The 19,239-nt window shown below is 33.1% G+C and overlaps 1 protein-coding gene across 1 annotated transcript in view; it reads right to left on the bottom strand.

Moving 5' to 3' along the window:
- LOC143059195 (vacuolar protein sorting-associated protein 8 homolog) overlaps positions 1-19,239 on the bottom strand; it is a 57,660-nt gene that overhangs the window by 13,771 nt on the left and 24,650 nt on the right. Inside the window, exons 20-28 of the mRNA XM_076232685.1 lie at positions 18,909-19,131; positions 4,990-5,131; positions 4,469-4,511; positions 4,139-4,211; positions 3,608-3,653; positions 2,636-2,709; positions 1,382-1,416; positions 1,137-1,203; positions 545-637 (exon numbers count right to left, since the gene is read on the bottom strand). Coding sequence (XP_076088800.1) covers positions 545-637; positions 1,137-1,203; positions 1,382-1,416; positions 2,636-2,709; positions 3,608-3,653; positions 4,139-4,211; positions 4,469-4,511; positions 4,990-5,131; positions 18,909-19,131 — 796 coding nt within the window. The remainder of the gene's footprint in view (positions 1-544; positions 638-1,136; positions 1,204-1,381; positions 1,417-2,635; positions 2,710-3,607; positions 3,654-4,138; positions 4,212-4,468; positions 4,512-4,989; positions 5,132-18,908; positions 19,132-19,239) is intronic.

Raw genomic sequence — 19,239 nt, 5'->3', positions numbered from 1 at the left:
TCAATTTCCTTAGCAACGCCACGTGACTGCTTAGTTTCTAGCAATAATTTTATATCTCAAGCGAGTAGCATGATATGAAAAATTATCACAAAAAAAGATCAAAGGAAAAATGCACAAAATAGCGATTATTATATTTACTGTAGATTCATTTATTTTCTTGGATTGAGTAAAACTTTTTTGTGTTAATTTTATTTCATGGTTTTGCCAATCTCTGTATACACCACCTATAGAAAAGTTTAAGTTTGTTGAATATATAATGTGCAGTTAACCTGTATCAATGAAACCCAAGAAAATTAATATCCAATGAATAATAAACAGCTGCGCCATGTGCGCATGATACGCCTGTCGTCTTGTGTGGAAGTTTTATGCAATAATCATAAATAGTTTCTGAAATACAAATCAAATTTTTGCAGGCAGATAAAAATGAATCCCCGGTATGTTTTTATGATCAGGGACAGCACTTCACCCACTGCAATTTTTAATATTATCTGGCAATATTTTTGTGAAAAAATCATAATGATGCAACCATTAGTAAATGACTTACCTGTTCAAATAATACTTTCTTGACTTGGATGGTATTCTCATGTCTAGCCATTTGTCTTGCAAGAAAGGTGAACAAAATTCCAACTTGGGTAGGCTAAAACAAAGACAAAATCAAAACAAATTTACTGATTTAATATATGCAAAGTTCATTGTTTTTACAGGATATCAATGCTTTATCAAGAATACACATTTGTTTATTATAGTTTATTTAAACAAACTTAATATTTTTTCTTAGTTATACTTCAACAATGAGCATTATATTTATTAGAGACTATAGCCTAGGATGTCGATATGAAATATTAGTTTGGATGTGATTTTTTACACTAGACAATACAAATTTCAGTTCATTTGTAGTTCTATTTCTAAGTGTATAACGTTTGCTTCAAATGATATATTGAAAAAGATTTGTTTTCTAGATATAACCAAAAAGTTTTTATATCTGACTATGCAGTATACGCTATGCTCATTGTTGAAGGTCGTATGGTGACCTATAGTTGTTTATTTCTGTGTCATTTGGTCTCTTGTGAAGAGTTATATCATTGGCAATCATACCACATCTTCTTTTTTATATGTTGTAGCTGTTATTTACTTACAGTAAAACCAATATTTTCTACCATGACCTGCAGTAATATATCTACAACTCTCTGTCTTTTCTTTATTCTGAAAAATCAATTTACTGTAAATTATGATATGCTATTATGTATTAATAAATCAGATGCACTTTAAAATATCTTTCCTGATAAAAATACCACTTTATAATATCTTCCCTGATAAAAATACCACTGTTGATTAGATCTAGTTTCAGTATCTGTTAAAGATTAACACCAAAATAGCTTACCCTTCCTCTGTGTTGAACTCTTCTTCTTCAAATGCCTGTAAAAGTATAAAACTTATGTATCTGTGTACAATTCATGTATATCATAACGCCTTTACACTAAATCAATTGCATGTTGGATGTATACTGAGTAATAAAATTCAAAAGTCACAGATACATTATTTTTTCTTATTAGTTGTTATATATTGACTTTAAATTAACTAATTTAATTGTAACTTTTCTAAGATCTGTACTGAGTGTTTTTTTGTTGATATAATATACAAGTACCTGGCTACATCCACAGCGTTTTTGTTAGATGTATTTCTATTTGTATCCATCTGATGAGTTCAGCCATTTTGAACTTATTTTTAAAGTTAGTTCTTATGTTGTACTGTTACACCACAATCCAAGGAGAAGGGGAGGGTTGGGTGCCGGCTAACTTGTGTGACCACGCCACATTTTATATGTGCCTGCCTCAAATCAGGAGCCTGTAATTGAGTGGTTATTATTTGTTGTTTTTTGTACATTTCTTGTATTATTTTGTTGCACCACTGTCCCAGGATTAGTGGGATGGTTGGCCTCACTAACATGTTAAACCCCATCACATTCTGTATGTATTTGCCTCCAGTCAGGAGCCTGTAATTCAGTGTTTGTTGTTTGTTGATGTGTTACATGTTTCATTATTTGTTTTTAACTCATTATTTTTGGGGTCTTTTATAGCTGACAATGCTTTATGGGCTCTGCTCATTGTTAAAGGCTGTACAGTCACCTATATATTTTTTTTTAATTTGACACCAAAGGGCAATAACCATTTTGGTCATGTTTGACTTATTTGTAGATCTTACTTTGATGAACATAATTGCTGTTTACAGTTTATCTCTTTCAATAAAGGCCTGATTTCAATAAAAATATTCAAGAAAATATAAACCAAAAACTGCAAATTTCCTTAAAATTACCAAATTTAAGGATAGATAGATCTCAACCTTTGTCAAATTTGCTCTAAATGCTTTAGTTTCTGAGATATAAGCCAAAATCTGCATTTTACTCCTATGTTCTATTAGTCATGTCTGCCATGTTGGTTGGCATGTGGGGTCATCGGACACATGTTTTAAACAAAATACCCAAAGGATGATTGTGGCCAAGTCTGGTTAAATTTGGCCAAGTAGTTTCAAAGGTGAAGATTTTTGTAAAAGTTAACAGACGACAATGATCGACGCCAAGTGATGAGAAAAACTGACTTGGCTCATATGGCCAGGTCACTTAAAAACAAACACTTACCAAAGCTAACACGTTTAAAAACTCTCTGGTGTCAAACTGCAATAATGTTCTCAAATGAGGATAGATGGGTTCTTCTGAAACAGAAAAAATAACAAAATTATTATATTTTCATTTTTAACTTATATATGAAAAACTAGCCTAACAAATCTATCAAAAATCTTGTTCCATCATAATGCTGTTTTCGTTTATATTCTTTTGTTTCCATACAAATTTTAAGCCAGATCAAGAACCATTGGTAAAACTTTCAATTTGTGTTTCCTTAACATAGCCTACTATCTTGTCCAGTGTTAGATTACAGAAGAATATATAAATAAAAGATATGGAATAAATGTCAATCAGGCAAATTTTTAATTTCACATCAATTCATTTAACATTACATGTTTTGCAAAATTTGAAAGGGACAATAAATAACAACTTCTGTACCAATTTTTGGTTTTGGTAAGGTAAATTGACATGTAGTTGAGGATATGCACATTTCAGATCTACATCTAGATGTAACAATGATAATGTTACAACATCACAGTAAAAGTTGATTACTTAATAATATAGGGTTATTGCATGAATATTGGGGAATATTGTCCCGAGTAGAATTTTATATTGCACGAGCTTGCGAGTGCAATATATGTTCTACGAGGGACAATATTCCCAAATATTCATGCAATAACCCTTTTATTGTATAGCAATATAATATTTGAAAGTAAAAATTGTTTTAAACTAAAATTTGGTCGTTGGTGATGTCATGAATTTTGAAGATTTATTGCACTAGTGCAATATTAGAATTTATTGCACGCTAACTTTTGGTTACTTTCTGTGGGAAATATTATATTTCTATACAATAACATCATTTACAGAGATTGACCTCGGGTACACATTCATGAGAAAAGTACTAGAAATTTATCTATTTTATCCCCTCTTTAAGCTAGTGTTTACCTTCAACACAAAATAATTTAAATGTCAATAATAATGCCATACCTGATGTGTGACTCTTGGAATGTAAACTTGTTATGCAATGAAACATCTGAAAAAAGAAATAAGCATTGATTACATAAAATTATTAAGTATATCTTGACAAAAATATACATGATTAAATTTACTTTGATGACTTCTCAATCTTACAATTCTATTTCAAAGTTATGTTGGCAATAATCTAAATAATACAGATCTAGCATATATAAAACTAAGTTTTAAACAGAAATTTGGTGGAGTGCAGAAATTCAAAATGAATGAATAATTGCACATATCATGTAAGAATTATTCTAAGTATTCCAAAAGTCTCCAAAGGTACGAAGACCATTATGGATCAAATAAGAATGTTTTTGAATTTAAACCAATGGAAATTGTGTTCAATATAAAAAATATTGGTATAATTGCCAATGAGACAAATCTCCAGAAGAGACCAATTTACACAAATTAACAACTATAGGTCACCATACAGCCTTCAACAATAAACAAAACCCATACTGCTTAGGCATTTATATGCCAATCAAATGTATATATTCTTACATTATTTTTGACATCTGATACAAGGTCTTCAGGTATATCTCCTAATGGGTAGGCTCTTCCTGCTAAACAACAACTGAAAATAAATGAAAAATCATTAATAAATATAAATCACATTAAACATTTTCACATTAGACCTTCATGCAAGTATTTTGCCACTAAAATCGTCATGTTCACAGACTAAATTCTGCTTTAGACAGGTACTTCTTCCCATTTCCATTTATATTTTAATTTGTTATTTCTTGAAGTGTGTCTACTGTTCTGAATTTATATATTTATATAACATATAAAACAACACTATCATACTATTAGCTGATACCATTAACTACAAACCTTATGTACACCAACAGTTTATTTCCTAGTTTTATCTGATTATCTGAAAAAAAGAGGATTCCATATTTTAATTATCAACAATATTTTGTACACTACTATAGTATAAATTCATGATTTCTAGGACAACTTTCTTTTGTCAGTGTAAAGTTTATGAATGAGATCCAGTTTACACATCAATAACCTCTATAATAATGTTGATCATTCTAAACCCAAAAATATTTATTTCTTACAGTTTAAAATTTCTTGAAACTCCAAAATGCAATTCATGTGTATTGTGCAATGGATGTATTACAATGAAAACAACAGTGTTTACATAGGTTGCAAAAATAGTTTACGTCTAAAAACAAGTCCAAGAATGTGAAAACATTTAACATGATATGAAATAGAAACTAATAAAAATGTTACCTTGCCACAATATAGCCTTTTTGTGCTAAGGGGAGGTAAAGCACATATCAATCAACCATAAAATATAACTATGTTTCTTTAAAACAGGAAGTTTTTAGTTGCAGTATTTTTGATACCTGTAAGTTGTTTCCCAGTGTCAACAGCAGACCTGAGAACAGTAAGTAGTTCTTCTAATGGTGTGGTGAAATCCCTCATCCCTTGGTTGTACACATATATTATAGCATCATATAGACCATGGCTCCAACATAATGATACAACCTGTTAAAATAAAGACATAAGCTATAGCATCATACAGACCATGGCTCCAACATAATGATACAACCTGTTAAAATAAAGACATAAGCTATAGCATCATACAGACCATGGCTCCAACAGAATGATACAACCTGTTAAAATAAAGACATAAGCTATAGCATCATACAGACAATGGCTCCAACATAATGATACAACCTGTTAAAATAAAGACATAAGCTATAGCATCATACAGACCATGGCTCCAACATAATGATACAACCTGTTAAAATAAAGACATAAGCTATAGCATCATACAGACCATGGCTCCAGCATAATGATACAACCTGTTAAAATAAAGACATAAGCTATAGCATCATACAGACCATGGCTCCAACATAATGATACAACCTGTTAAAATAAAGACATAAGCTATAGCATCATACAGACCATGGCTCCAGCATAATGATACAACCTGTTAAAATAAAGACATAAGCTATAGCATCATACAGACCATGGCTCCAACATAATGATACAACCTGTTAAAATAAAGACATAAGCTATAGCATCATACAGACCATGGCTCCAGCATAATGATACAACCTGTTAAAATAAAGACATAAGCTATAGCATCATACAGACCATGGCTCCAACATAATGATACAACCTGGTAAAATAAAGACATAAGCTATAGCATCAAACAGACCATGGCTCCAACATAATGATACAACCTGGTAAAATAAAGACATAAGCTATAGCATCATACAGACCATGGCTCCAACATAATGATACAACCTGTTAAAATAAAGACATAAGCTATAGCATCACACAGACCATGGCTCCAACATAATGATACAACCTGGTAAAATAAAGACATAAGCTATAGCATCATACAGACCATGGCTCCAACATAATGATACAACCTGGTAAAATAAAGACATAAGCTATAGCATCATACAGACCATGGCTCCAACATAATGATACAACCTGTTAAAATAAAGACATAAGCTATAGCATCATACAGACCATGGCTCCAACATAATGATACAACCTGGTAAAATAAAGACATAAGTTATAGCATCATATAGACCATGGCTCCAACATAATGATACAACCTGGTAAAATAAAGACATAAGCTATAGCATCATACAGACCATGGCTCCAACATAATGATACAACCTGTTAAAATAAAGACATAAGCTATAGCATCAAACAGACCATGGCTCCAACATAATGATACAACCTGGTAAAATAAAGATATAAGCTATAGCATCATATAGACCATGGCTCCAACATAAAGATACAACCTGTTAAAATCAAGACATAAGCTATAGCATCATACAGACCATGCTCCAACATAATGATACAACATGTTAAAATAAAGACATAAGCTATAGCATCATATAGACCATGGCTCCAACATAATGATACAACCTGGTAAAATAAAGACATAAGCTATAGCATCACACAGACCATGGCTCCAACATAATGATACAACCTGGTAAAATAAAGACATAAGCTATAGCATCATACAGACCATGGCTCCAACATAATGATACAACCTGGTAAAATAAAGACATAAGCTATAGCATCAAACAGACCATGGCTCCAACATAATGATACAACCTGTTAAAATAAAGACATAAGCTATAGCATCATACAGACCATGGCTCCAACATAATGATACAACCTGTTAAAATAAAGACATAAGCTATAGCATCATATAGACCATGGCTCCAACATAATGATACAACCTGGTAAAATAAAGACATAAGCTATAGCATCAAACAGACCATGGCTCCAACATAATGATACAACCTGTTAAAATAAAGACATAAGCTATAGCATCATACAGACCACGGCTCCAGCATAATGATACAACCTGTTAAAATAAAGACATAAGCTATAGCATCATACAGACCATGGCTCCAACATAATGATACAATCTGTTAAAATAAAGACATAAGCTATAGCATCATACAGACCATGGCTCCAACATAATGATACAACCTGGTAAAATAAAGACATAAGCTATAGCATCATACAGACCATGGCTCCAACATAATGATACAACCTGGTAAAATAAAGACATAAGCTATAGCATCATATAGACCATGGCTCCAACATAATGATACAACCTGTTAAAATAAAGACATAAGCTATAGCATCATACAGACCATGGCTCCAACATAATGATACAACCTGTTAAAATAAAGACATAAGCTATAGCATCAAACAGACCATGGATCCAACATAATGATACAACCTGTTAAAATAAAGACATAAGCTATAGCATCATATAGACCATGGCTCCAGCATAATGATACAACCTGTTAAAATAAAGACATAAGCTATAGCATCAAACAGACCATGGATCCAACATAATGATACAACCTGTTAAAATAAAGACATAAGCTATAGCATCATATAGACCATGGCTCCAGCATAATGATACAACCTGTTAAAATAAAGACATAAGCTATAGCATCATACAGACCATGGCTCCAACATAATGATACAATCTGTTAAAATAAAGACATAAGCTATAGCATCATACAGACCATGGCTCCAACATAATGATACAACCTGGTAAAATAAAGACATAAGCTATAGCATCATACAGACCATGGCTCCAACATAATGATACAACCTGGTAAAATAAAGACATAAGCTATAGCATCATATAGACCATGGCTCCAACATAATGATACAACCTGGTAAAATAAAGACATAAGCTATAGCATCAAACAGACCATGGCTCCAACATAATGATACAACCTGTTAAAATAAAGACATAAGCTATAGCATCATATAGACCATGGCTCCAACATAATGATACAACCTGGTAAAATAAAGACATAAGCTATAGCATCAAACAGACCACGGCTCCAACATAATGATACAACCTGTTAAAATAAAGACATAAGCTATAGCATCATACAGACCACGGCTCCAGCATAATGATACAACCTGTTAAAATAAAGACATAAGCTATAGCATCATACAGACCATGGCTCCAACATAATGATACAATCTGTTAAAATAAAGACATAAGCTATAGCATCATACAGACCATGGCTCCAACATAATGATACAACCTGGTAAAATAAAGACATAAGCTATAGCATCATACAGACCATGGCTCCAACATAATGATACAACCTGGTAAAATAAAGACATAAGCTATAGCATCATATAGACCATGGCTCCAACATAATGATACAACCTGTTAAAATAAAGACATAAGCTATAGCATCATACAGACCATGGCTCCAACATAATGATACAACCTGTTAAAATAAAGACATAAGCTATAGCATCAAACAGACCATGGATCCAACATAATGATACAACCTGTTAAAATAAAGACATAAGCTATAGCATCATATAGACCATGGCTCCAGCATAATGATACAACCTGTTAAAATAAAGACATAAGCTATAGCATCAAACAGACCATGGATCCAACATAATGATACAACCTGTTAAAATAAAGACATAAGCTATAGCATCATATAGACCATGGCTCCAGCATAATGATACAACCTGTTAAAATAAAGACATAAGCTATAGCATCATACAGACCATGGCTCCAACATAATGATACAATCTGTTAAAATAAAGACATAAGCTATAGCATCATACAGACCATGGCTCCAACATAATGATACAACCTGGTAAAATAAAGACATAAGCTATAGCATCATACAGACCATGGCTCCAACATAATGATACAACCTGGTAAAATAAAGACATAAGCTATAGCATCATATAGACCATGGCTCCAACATAATGATACAACCTGGTAAAATAAAGACATAAGCTATAGCATCATATAGACCATGGCTCCAGCATAATGATACAACCTGTTAAAATAAAGACATAAGCTATAGCATCATACAGACCATGGCTCCAACATAATGATACAACCTGTTAAAATAAAGACATAAGCTATAGCATCATACAGACCATGGCTCCAACATAATGATACAACCTGTTAAAATAAAGACATAAGCTATAGCATCAAACAGACCATGGATCCAACATAATGATACAACCTGTTAAAATAAAGACATAAGCTATAGCATCATATAGACCATGGCTCCAGCATAATGATACAACCTGTTAAAATAAAGACATAAGCTATAGCATCATACAGACCATGGCTCCAACATAATGATACAACCTGTTAAAATAAAGACATAAGCTATAGCATCATACAGACCATGGCTCCAACATAATGATACAACCTGTTAAAATAAAGACATAAGCTATAGCATCAAACAGACCATGGATCCAACATAATGATACAACCTGTTAAAATAAAGACATAAGGTATAGCATCATATAGACCATGGCTCCAACATAATGATACAACCTGGTAAAATAAAGACATAAATTATAGCATCATATAGACCATGGCTCCAACATAAAGATACAACCTGTTAAAATAAAGATATAAGCTATAGCATCATATAGACCATGGCTCCAACATAATGATACAACCTGTTAAAATAAAGACATAAGCTATAGCATCATATAGACCATGGCTCCAACATAATGATACAACCTGTTAAAATAAAGACATAAGCTATAGCATCATACAGACAATGGCTCCAACATAATGATACAACCTGGTAAAATAAAGACATAAGCTATAGCATCATACAGACCATGGCTCCAGCATAATGATACAACCTGGTAAAATAAAGATATAAGCTATAGCATCAAACAGACCATGGCTCCAACATAATGATACAACCTGTTAAAATAAAGACATAAGCTATAGCATCAAACAGACCATGGCTCCAACATAATGATACAACCTGTTAAAATAAAGACATAAGCTATAGCATCATATAGACCATGGCTCCAACATAATGATACAACCTGGTAAAATAAAGACATAAATTATAGCATCATGTAGACCATGGCTCCAACATAATGATACAACCTGGTAAAATAAAGACATAAGCTATAGCATCAAACAGACCATGGCTCCAACATAATGATACAACCTGTTAAAATAAAGACATAAGCTATAGCATCATACAGACCATGGCTCCAACATAATGATACAACCTGGTAAAATAAAGACATAAGCTATAGCATCAAACAGACCATGGCTCCAACATAATGATACAACCTGGTAAAATAAAGACATAAGCTATAGCATCATACAGACCATGGCTCCAACATAATGATACAACCTGTTAAAATAAAGACATAAGCTATAGCATCATACAGACCATGGCTCCAACATAATGATACAACCTGTTAAAATAAAGACATAAGCTATAGCATCAAACAGACCATGGATCCAACATAATGATACAACCTGTTAAAATAAAGACATAAGCTATAGCATCATATAGACCATGGCTCCAACATAATGATACAACCTGTTAAAATAAAGACATAAGCTATAGCATCATACAGACCATGGCTCCAACATAATGATACAACCTGTTAAAATAAAGACATAAGCTATAGCATCATACAGACCATGGCTCCAACATAATGATACAACCTGTTAAAATAAAGACATAAGCTATAGCATCAAACAGACCATGGATCCAACATAATGATACAACCTGTTAAAATAAAGACATAAGCTATAGCATCATACAGACAATGGCTCCAACATAATGATACAACCTGTTAAAATAAAGACATAAGCTATAGCATCATACAGACAATGGCTCCAACATAATGATACAACCTGTTAAAATAAAGACATAAGCTATAGCATCATACAGACAATGGCTCCAACATAATGATACAACCTGTTAAAATAAAGACATAAGCTATGGCATCATATAGACCATGGCTCCAACATAATGATACAACCTGTTAAAATAAAGACATAAGCTATAGCATCATACAGACCATGGCTCCAACATAATGATACAACCTGGTAAAATAAAGACATAAGCTATAGCATCATACAGACCATGGCTCCAGCATAATGATACAACCTGGTAAAATAAAGACATAAGCTATAGCATCATACAGACCATGGCTCCAGCATAATGATACAACCTGGTAAAATAAAGACATAAGCTATAGCATCATATAGACCATGGCTCCAACATAATGATACAACCTGTTAAAATAAAGACATAAGCTATAGCATCAAACAGACCATGGCTCCAACATAATGATACAACCTGTTAAAATAAAGACATAAGCTATAGCATCAAACAGACCATGGCTCCAACATAATGATACAACCTGTTAAAATAAAGACATAAGCTATAGCATCATATAGACCATGGCTCCAACATAATGATACAACCTGGTAAAATAAAGACATAAATTATAGCATCATATAGACCATGGCTCCAACATAATGATACAACCTGTTAAAATAAAGACATAAGCTATAGCATCAAACAGAACATGGCTCCAACATAATGATACAACTTGTTAAAATAAAGACATAAGCTATAGCATCATATAGACCATGGCTCCAACATAATGATACAACCTGTTAAAATAAAGACATCAGCTATAGCATCATACAGACCATGGCTCCAACAGAATGATACAACCTGGTAAAATAAAGATATAAGCTATAGCATCAAACAGACCATGGCTCCAGCATAATGATACAACCTGTTAAAATAAAGACATAAGCTATAGCATCATACAGACCATGGCTCCAACATAATGATACAACCTGTTAAAATAAAGACATAAGCTATAGCATCATATAGACCATGGCTCCAACATAATGATACAACCTGTTAAAATAAAGACATAAGCTATAGCATCATATAGACCATGGCTCCAACATAATGATACAACCTGTTAAAATAAAGACATAAGCTATAGCATCATACAGACCATGGCTCCAGGATAATGATACAACCTGTTAAAATAAAGACATAAGCTATAGCATCATACAGACCATGGCTCCAACATAATGATACAACCTGTTAAAATAAAGACATAAGCTATAGCATCATACAGACAATGGCTCCAACATAATGATACAACCTTTTAAAAATTTAAGACATAAGCTATAGCATCATATAGACCATGGCTCCAACATAATGATACAACCTGTTAAAATAAAGACATAAGCTATAGCATCATACAGACCATGGCTCCAACATAATGATACAACCTGTTAAAATAAAGACATAAGCTATAGCATCATACAGACAATGGCTCCAACATAATGATACAACCTTTTAAAAATTTAAGACATAAGCTATAGCATCATATAGACCATGGCTCCAACATAATGATACAACCTGTTAAAATAAAGACATAAGCTATAGCATCATACAGACCATGGCTCCAACATAATGATACAACCTGTTAAAATAAAGACATAAGCTATAGCATCATATAGACCATGGCTCCAACATAATGATACAACCTGTTAAAATAAAGACATAAGCTATAGCATCATATGGACCATGGCTCCAACATAATGATACAACCTTTTAAAAATTTAAGACATAAGCTATAGCATCATATAGACCATGGCTCCAACATAATGATACAACCTGTTAAAATAAAGACATAAGCTATAGCATCATACAGACCATGGCTCCAGGATAATGATACAACCTGTTAAAATAAAGACATAAGCTATAGCATCATATAGACTATGGCTCCAACATAATGATACAACCTGTTAAAATAAAGACATAAGCTATAGCATCATACAGACCATGGCTCCAACATAATGATGCAACCTGGTAAAATAAAGACATAAGCTATAGCATCAAACAGACCATGGCTCCAGCATAATGATACAACCTGTTAAAATAAAGACATAAGCTATAGCATCATACAGACCATGGCTCCAACATAATGATACAACCTGTTAAAATAAAGACATAAGCTATAGCATCATATAGACCATGGCTCCAACATAATGATACAACCTGTTAAAATAAAGACATAAGCTATAGCATCATATAGACCATGGCTCCAACATAATGATACAACCTGGTAAAATAAAGACATAAGCTATAGCATCATACAGACCATGGCTCCAGCATAATGATACAACCTGTTAAAATAAAGACATAAGCTATAGCATCATACAGACCATGGCTCCAACATAATGATACAACCTGTTAAAATAAAGACATAAGCTATAGCATCATATAGACCATGGCTCCAACATAATGATACAACCTGTTAAAATAAAGACATAAGCTATAGCATCATATAGACCATGGCTCCAGCATAATGATACAACCTGTTAAAATAAAGACATAAGTTATAGCATCATATAGACCATGGCTCCAACATAATGATACAACCTGTTAAAATAAAGACATAAGCTATAGCATCATACAGACCATGGCTCCAACATAATGATACAACCTGTTAAAATAAAGACATAAGCTATAGCATCATATAGACCATGGCTCCAACATAATGATACAACCTGGTAAAATAAAGACATAAGCTATAGCATCATACAGACCATGGCTCCAACATAATGATACAACCTGTTAAAATAAAGACATAAGCTATAGCATCATACAGACCATGGCTCCAACATAATGATACAACCTGGTAAAATAAAGACATAAGCTATAGCATCATACAGACCATGGCTCCAGCATAATGATACAACCTGTTAAAATAAAGACATAAGCTATAGCATCATACAGACCATGGCTCCAACATAATGATACAACCTGTTAAAATAAAGACATAAGCTATAGCATCATACAGACCATGGCTCCAACATAATGATACAACCTGTTAAAATAAAGACATAAGCTATAGCATCATATAGACCATGGCTCCAACATAATGATACAACCTGGTAAAATAAAGACATAAGCTATAGCATCATACAGACCATGGCTCCAACATAATGATACAACCTGTTAAAATAAAGACATAAGCTATAGCATCATACAGACCATGGCTCCAACATAATGATACAACCTGGTAAAATAAAGACATAAGCTATAGCATCATACAGACCATGGCTCCAGCATAATGATACAACCTGTTAAAATAAAGACATAAGCTATAGCATCATACAGACCATGGCTCCAACATAATGATACAACCTGTTAAAATAAAGACATAAGCTATAGCATCATATAGACCATGGCTCCAACATAATGATACAACCTGGTAAAATAAAGACATAAATTATAGCATCATATAGACCATGGCTCCAACATAATGATACAACCTGTTAAAATAAAGACATAAGCTATAGCATCAAACAGACCATGGCTCCAACATAATGATACAACTTGGTAAAATAAAGACATAAGCTATAGCATCATATAGACCATGGCTCCAACATAATGATACAACCTGTTAAAATAAAGACATAAGCTATAGCATCATACAGACCATGGCTCCAACAGAATGATACAACCTGGTAAAATAAAGATATAAGCTATAGCATCATACAGACCATGGCTCCAACATAATGATACAACCTGTTAAAATAAAGACATAAGCTATAGCATCATATAGACCATGGCTCCAACATAATGATACAACCTTTTAAAAATTTAAGACATAAGCTATAGCATCATATAGACCATGGCTCCAACATAATGATACAACCTGTTAAAATAAAGACATAAGCTATAGCATCATACAGACCATGGCTCCAACATAATGATACAACCTGTTAAAATAAAGACATAAGCTATAGCATCATACAGACCATGGCTCCAACAGAATGATACAACCTGGTAAAATAAAGATATAAGCTATAGCATCATACAGACCATGGCTCCAACATAATGATACAACCTGTTAAAATAAAGACATAAGCTATAGCATCATATAGACCATGGCTCCAACATAATGATACAACCTTTTAAAAATTTAAGACATAAGCTATAGCATCATATAGACCATGGCTCCAACATAATGATACAACCTGTTAAAATAAAGACATAAGCTATAGCATCATACAGACCATGGCTCCAGGATAATGATACAACCTGTTAAAATAAAGACATAAGCTATAGCATCATATAGACTATGGCTCCAACATAATGATACAACCTGTTAAAATAAAGACATAAGCTATAGCATCATACAGACCATGGCTCCAACATAATGATGCAACCTGGTAAAATAAAGACATAAGCTATAGCATCAAACAGACCATGGCTCCAGCATAATGATACAACCTGTTAAAATAAAGACATAAGCTATAGCATCATACAGACCATGGCTCCAACATAATGATACAACCTGTTAAAATAAAGACATAAGCTATAGCATCATATAGACCATGGCTCCAACATAATGATACAACCTGTTAAAATAAAGACATAAGCTATAGCATCATATAGACCATGGCTCCAACATAATGATACAACCTGGTAAAATAAAGACATAAGCTATAGCATCATACAGACCATGGCTCCAGCATAATGATACAACCTGTTAAAATAAAGACATAAGCTATAGCATCATACAGACCATGGCTCCAACATAATGATACAACCTGTTAAAATAAAGACATAAGCTATAGCATCATATAGACCATGGCTCCAACATAATGATACAACCTGTTAAAATAAAGACATAAGCTATAGCATCATATAGACCATGGCTCCAGCATAATGATACAACCTGTTAAAATAAAGACATAAGTTAGAGCATCATATAGACCATGGCTCCAACATAATGATACAACCTATTAAAATAAAGACATAAGCTATAGCATCATACAGACCATGGCTCCAACATAATGATACAACCTGTTAAAATAAAGACATAAGCTATAGCATCATATAGACCATGGCTCCAACATAATGATACAACCTGGTAAAATAAAGACATAAGCTATAGCATCATACAGACCATGGCTCCAGCATAATGATACAACCTGTTAAAATAAAGACATAAGCTATAGCATCATACAGACCATGGCTCCAACATAATGATACAACCTGGTAAAATAAAGACATAAGCTATAGCATCATACAGACCATGGCTCCAGCATAATGATACAACCTGTTAAAATAAAGACATAAGCTATAGCATCATACAGACCATGGCTCCAACATAATGATACAACCTGTTAAAATAAAGACATAAGCTATAGCATCATATAGACCATGGCTCCAACATAATGATACAACCTGGTAAAATAAAGACATAAGCTATAGCATCATACAGACCATGGCTCCAACATAATGATACAACCTGTTAAAATAAAGACATAAGCTATAGCATCATACAGACCATGGCTCCAACATAATGATACAACCTGGTAAAATAAAGACATAAGCTATAGCATCATACAGACCATGGCTCCAGCATAATGATACAACCTGTTAAAATAAAGACATAAGCTATAGCATCATACAGACCATGGCTCCAACATAATGATACAACCTGTTAAAATAAAGACATAAGCTATAGCATCATATAGACCATGGCTCCAACATAATGATACAACCTGGTAAAATAAAGACATAAATTATAGCATCATATAAACCATGGCTCCAACATAATGATACAACCTGTTAAAATAAAGACATAAGCTATAGCATCAAACAGACCATGGCTCCAACATAATGATACAACTTGGTAAAATAAAGACATAAGCTATAGCATCATATAGACCATGGCTCCAACATAATGATACAACCTGTTAAAATAAAGACATAAGCTATAGCATCATACAGACCATGGCTCCAACAGAATGATACAACCTGGTAAAATAAAGATATAAGCTATAGCATCATACAGACCATGGTTCCAACATAATGATACAACCTGTTAAAATAAAGACATAAGCTATAGCATCATATAGACCATGGCTCCAACATAATGATACAACCTTTTAAAAATTTAAGACATAAGCTATAGCATCATATAGACCATGGCTCCAACATAATGATACAACCTGTTAAAATAAAGACATAAGCTATAGCATCATACAGACCATGGCTCCAACATAATGATACAACCTGGTAAAATAAAGACATAAGCTATAGCATCATACAGACCATGGCTCCAACATAATGATACAACCTGGTAAAATAAAGACATAAGCTATAGCATCATACAGACAATGGCTCCAACATAATGATACAACCTGTTAAAATAAAGACATAAGCTATAGCATCATATAGACCATGGCTCCAACATAATGATACAACCTGTTAAAATAAAGACATAAGCTATAGCATCATACAGACCATGGCTCCAGGATAATGATACAACCTGTTAAAATAAAGACATAAGCTATAGCATCATATAGACTATGGCTTCAACATAATGATGCAACCTGGTAAAATAAAGACATAAGCTATAGCATCAAACAGACCATGGCTCCAACATAATGATACAACCTGTTAAAATAAAGACATAAGCTATAGCATCATACAGACCATGGCTCCAACATAATGATGCAACCTGGTAAAATAAAGACATAAGCTATAGCATCATACAGACCATGGCTCCAGCATAATGATACAACCTGTTAAAATAAAGACATAAGCTATAGCATCATATAGACCATGGCTCCAACATAATGATACAACCTGTTAAAATAAAGACATAAGCTATAGCATCATACAGACCATGGCTCCAACATAATGATACAACCTGTTAAAATAAAGACATAAGCTATAGCATCATACAGACCATGGCTCCAACAGAATGATACAACCTGGTAAAATAAAGATATAAGCTATAGCATCATATAGACCATGGCTCCAACATAATGATACAACCTGGTAAAATAAAGACATAAGCTATAGCATCATACAGACCATGGCTCCAGCATAATGATACAACCTGTTAAAATAAAGACATAAGCTATAGCATCATACAGACCATGGCTCCAACATAATGATACAACCTGTTAAAATAAAGACATAAGCTATAGCATCATACAGACCATGGCTCCAACATAATGACACAACCTGTTAAAATAAAGACATAAGCTATAGCATCATACAGACCATGGCTCCAGGATAATGATACAACCTGTTAAAATAAAGACATAAGCTATAGCATCATACAGACCATGGCTCCAGGATAATGATACAACCTGTTAAAATAAAGACATAAGCTATAGCATCATACAGACCATGGATCCAACATAATGATACAACCTGTTAAAATAAAGACATAAGCTATAGCATCATATAGACCATGGCTCCAACATAATGATACAACCTGTTAAAATAAAGACATAAGCTATAGCATCACACAGACCATGGCTCCAACAGAATGATACAACCTGTTAAAATAAAGACATAAGCTATAGCATCATACAGACCATGGCTCCAGCATAATGATACAACCTGGTAAAATAAAGACATAAGCTATAGCATCATACAGACCATGGCTCCAACATAATGATACAACCTGTTAAAATAAAGATACAAATAACAGTCTCCATATGTTTTTTCTAAGTTTAAGCCATATTGTGACTTTATTATGAATAAGTTTTAGATTTCAACCAATTCATTTTTTTTAGAAGTCTTGTTGTTTGCTTTCATCTTCCTTTTGACATTCAAAGATTTAATTTTTTTTCACACCATGCACGACTAGTCATGAAGACTTTGGGTTATTTAGAGTACCACACAAACACAAAGCCAGGACAGTTTCTGTTTGTTTTTGGTTTGTTTTGTATAAACAGAGAGGGTCTCAGATTAAGTTTAAGTTTTAAAGTCAGAGCTTTTTTTATTTTTGTTGGATTGCTGTCTAGCATCTACTTCTTTTTACATATAGACTCGGTTGTGAATGTACCAACATATCCATAAATTTGACACAGACGCAACTTTTCAAAGAAAACTTGGAACTTTTAAAGTTACCATACCTGATGAATATCTAAGCTGGTGACCTCTAGATGTACTATACAGGCCTCTACACTCTCTAACATCTCACGACTCTGGTAATGGTCAACAAAATCTTTCATAACAGACGGAGGAATGGACATTAGCTTGTCTCCCAAGATATACGGCTCAAGACATTCTAAGAATGTTCCCATAGCAATCATATCTTCACTAAATCTTTCATAGATTCTCCCAAACAGGATATCTCTGTTAAAAACAAGAAAAAAAATCAATATAATTTAGAAATATGGAATTTTCAAATGTGTGTGAAGTAAAATCGAATCACCAAAAAATTAAAAACAATAACAATTTGCA

This window comes from Mytilus galloprovincialis, chromosome 14 (assembly GCF_965363235.1).
Source record: "Mytilus galloprovincialis chromosome 14, xbMytGall1.hap1.1, whole genome shotgun sequence".
NCBI lineage: Eukaryota > Metazoa > Mollusca > Bivalvia > Mytilida > Mytilidae > Mytilus > Mytilus galloprovincialis.
The sequence above is the reverse complement of the archived record's forward strand: the minus strand, read 5'-3'. Positions and strand labels throughout refer to the sequence as shown.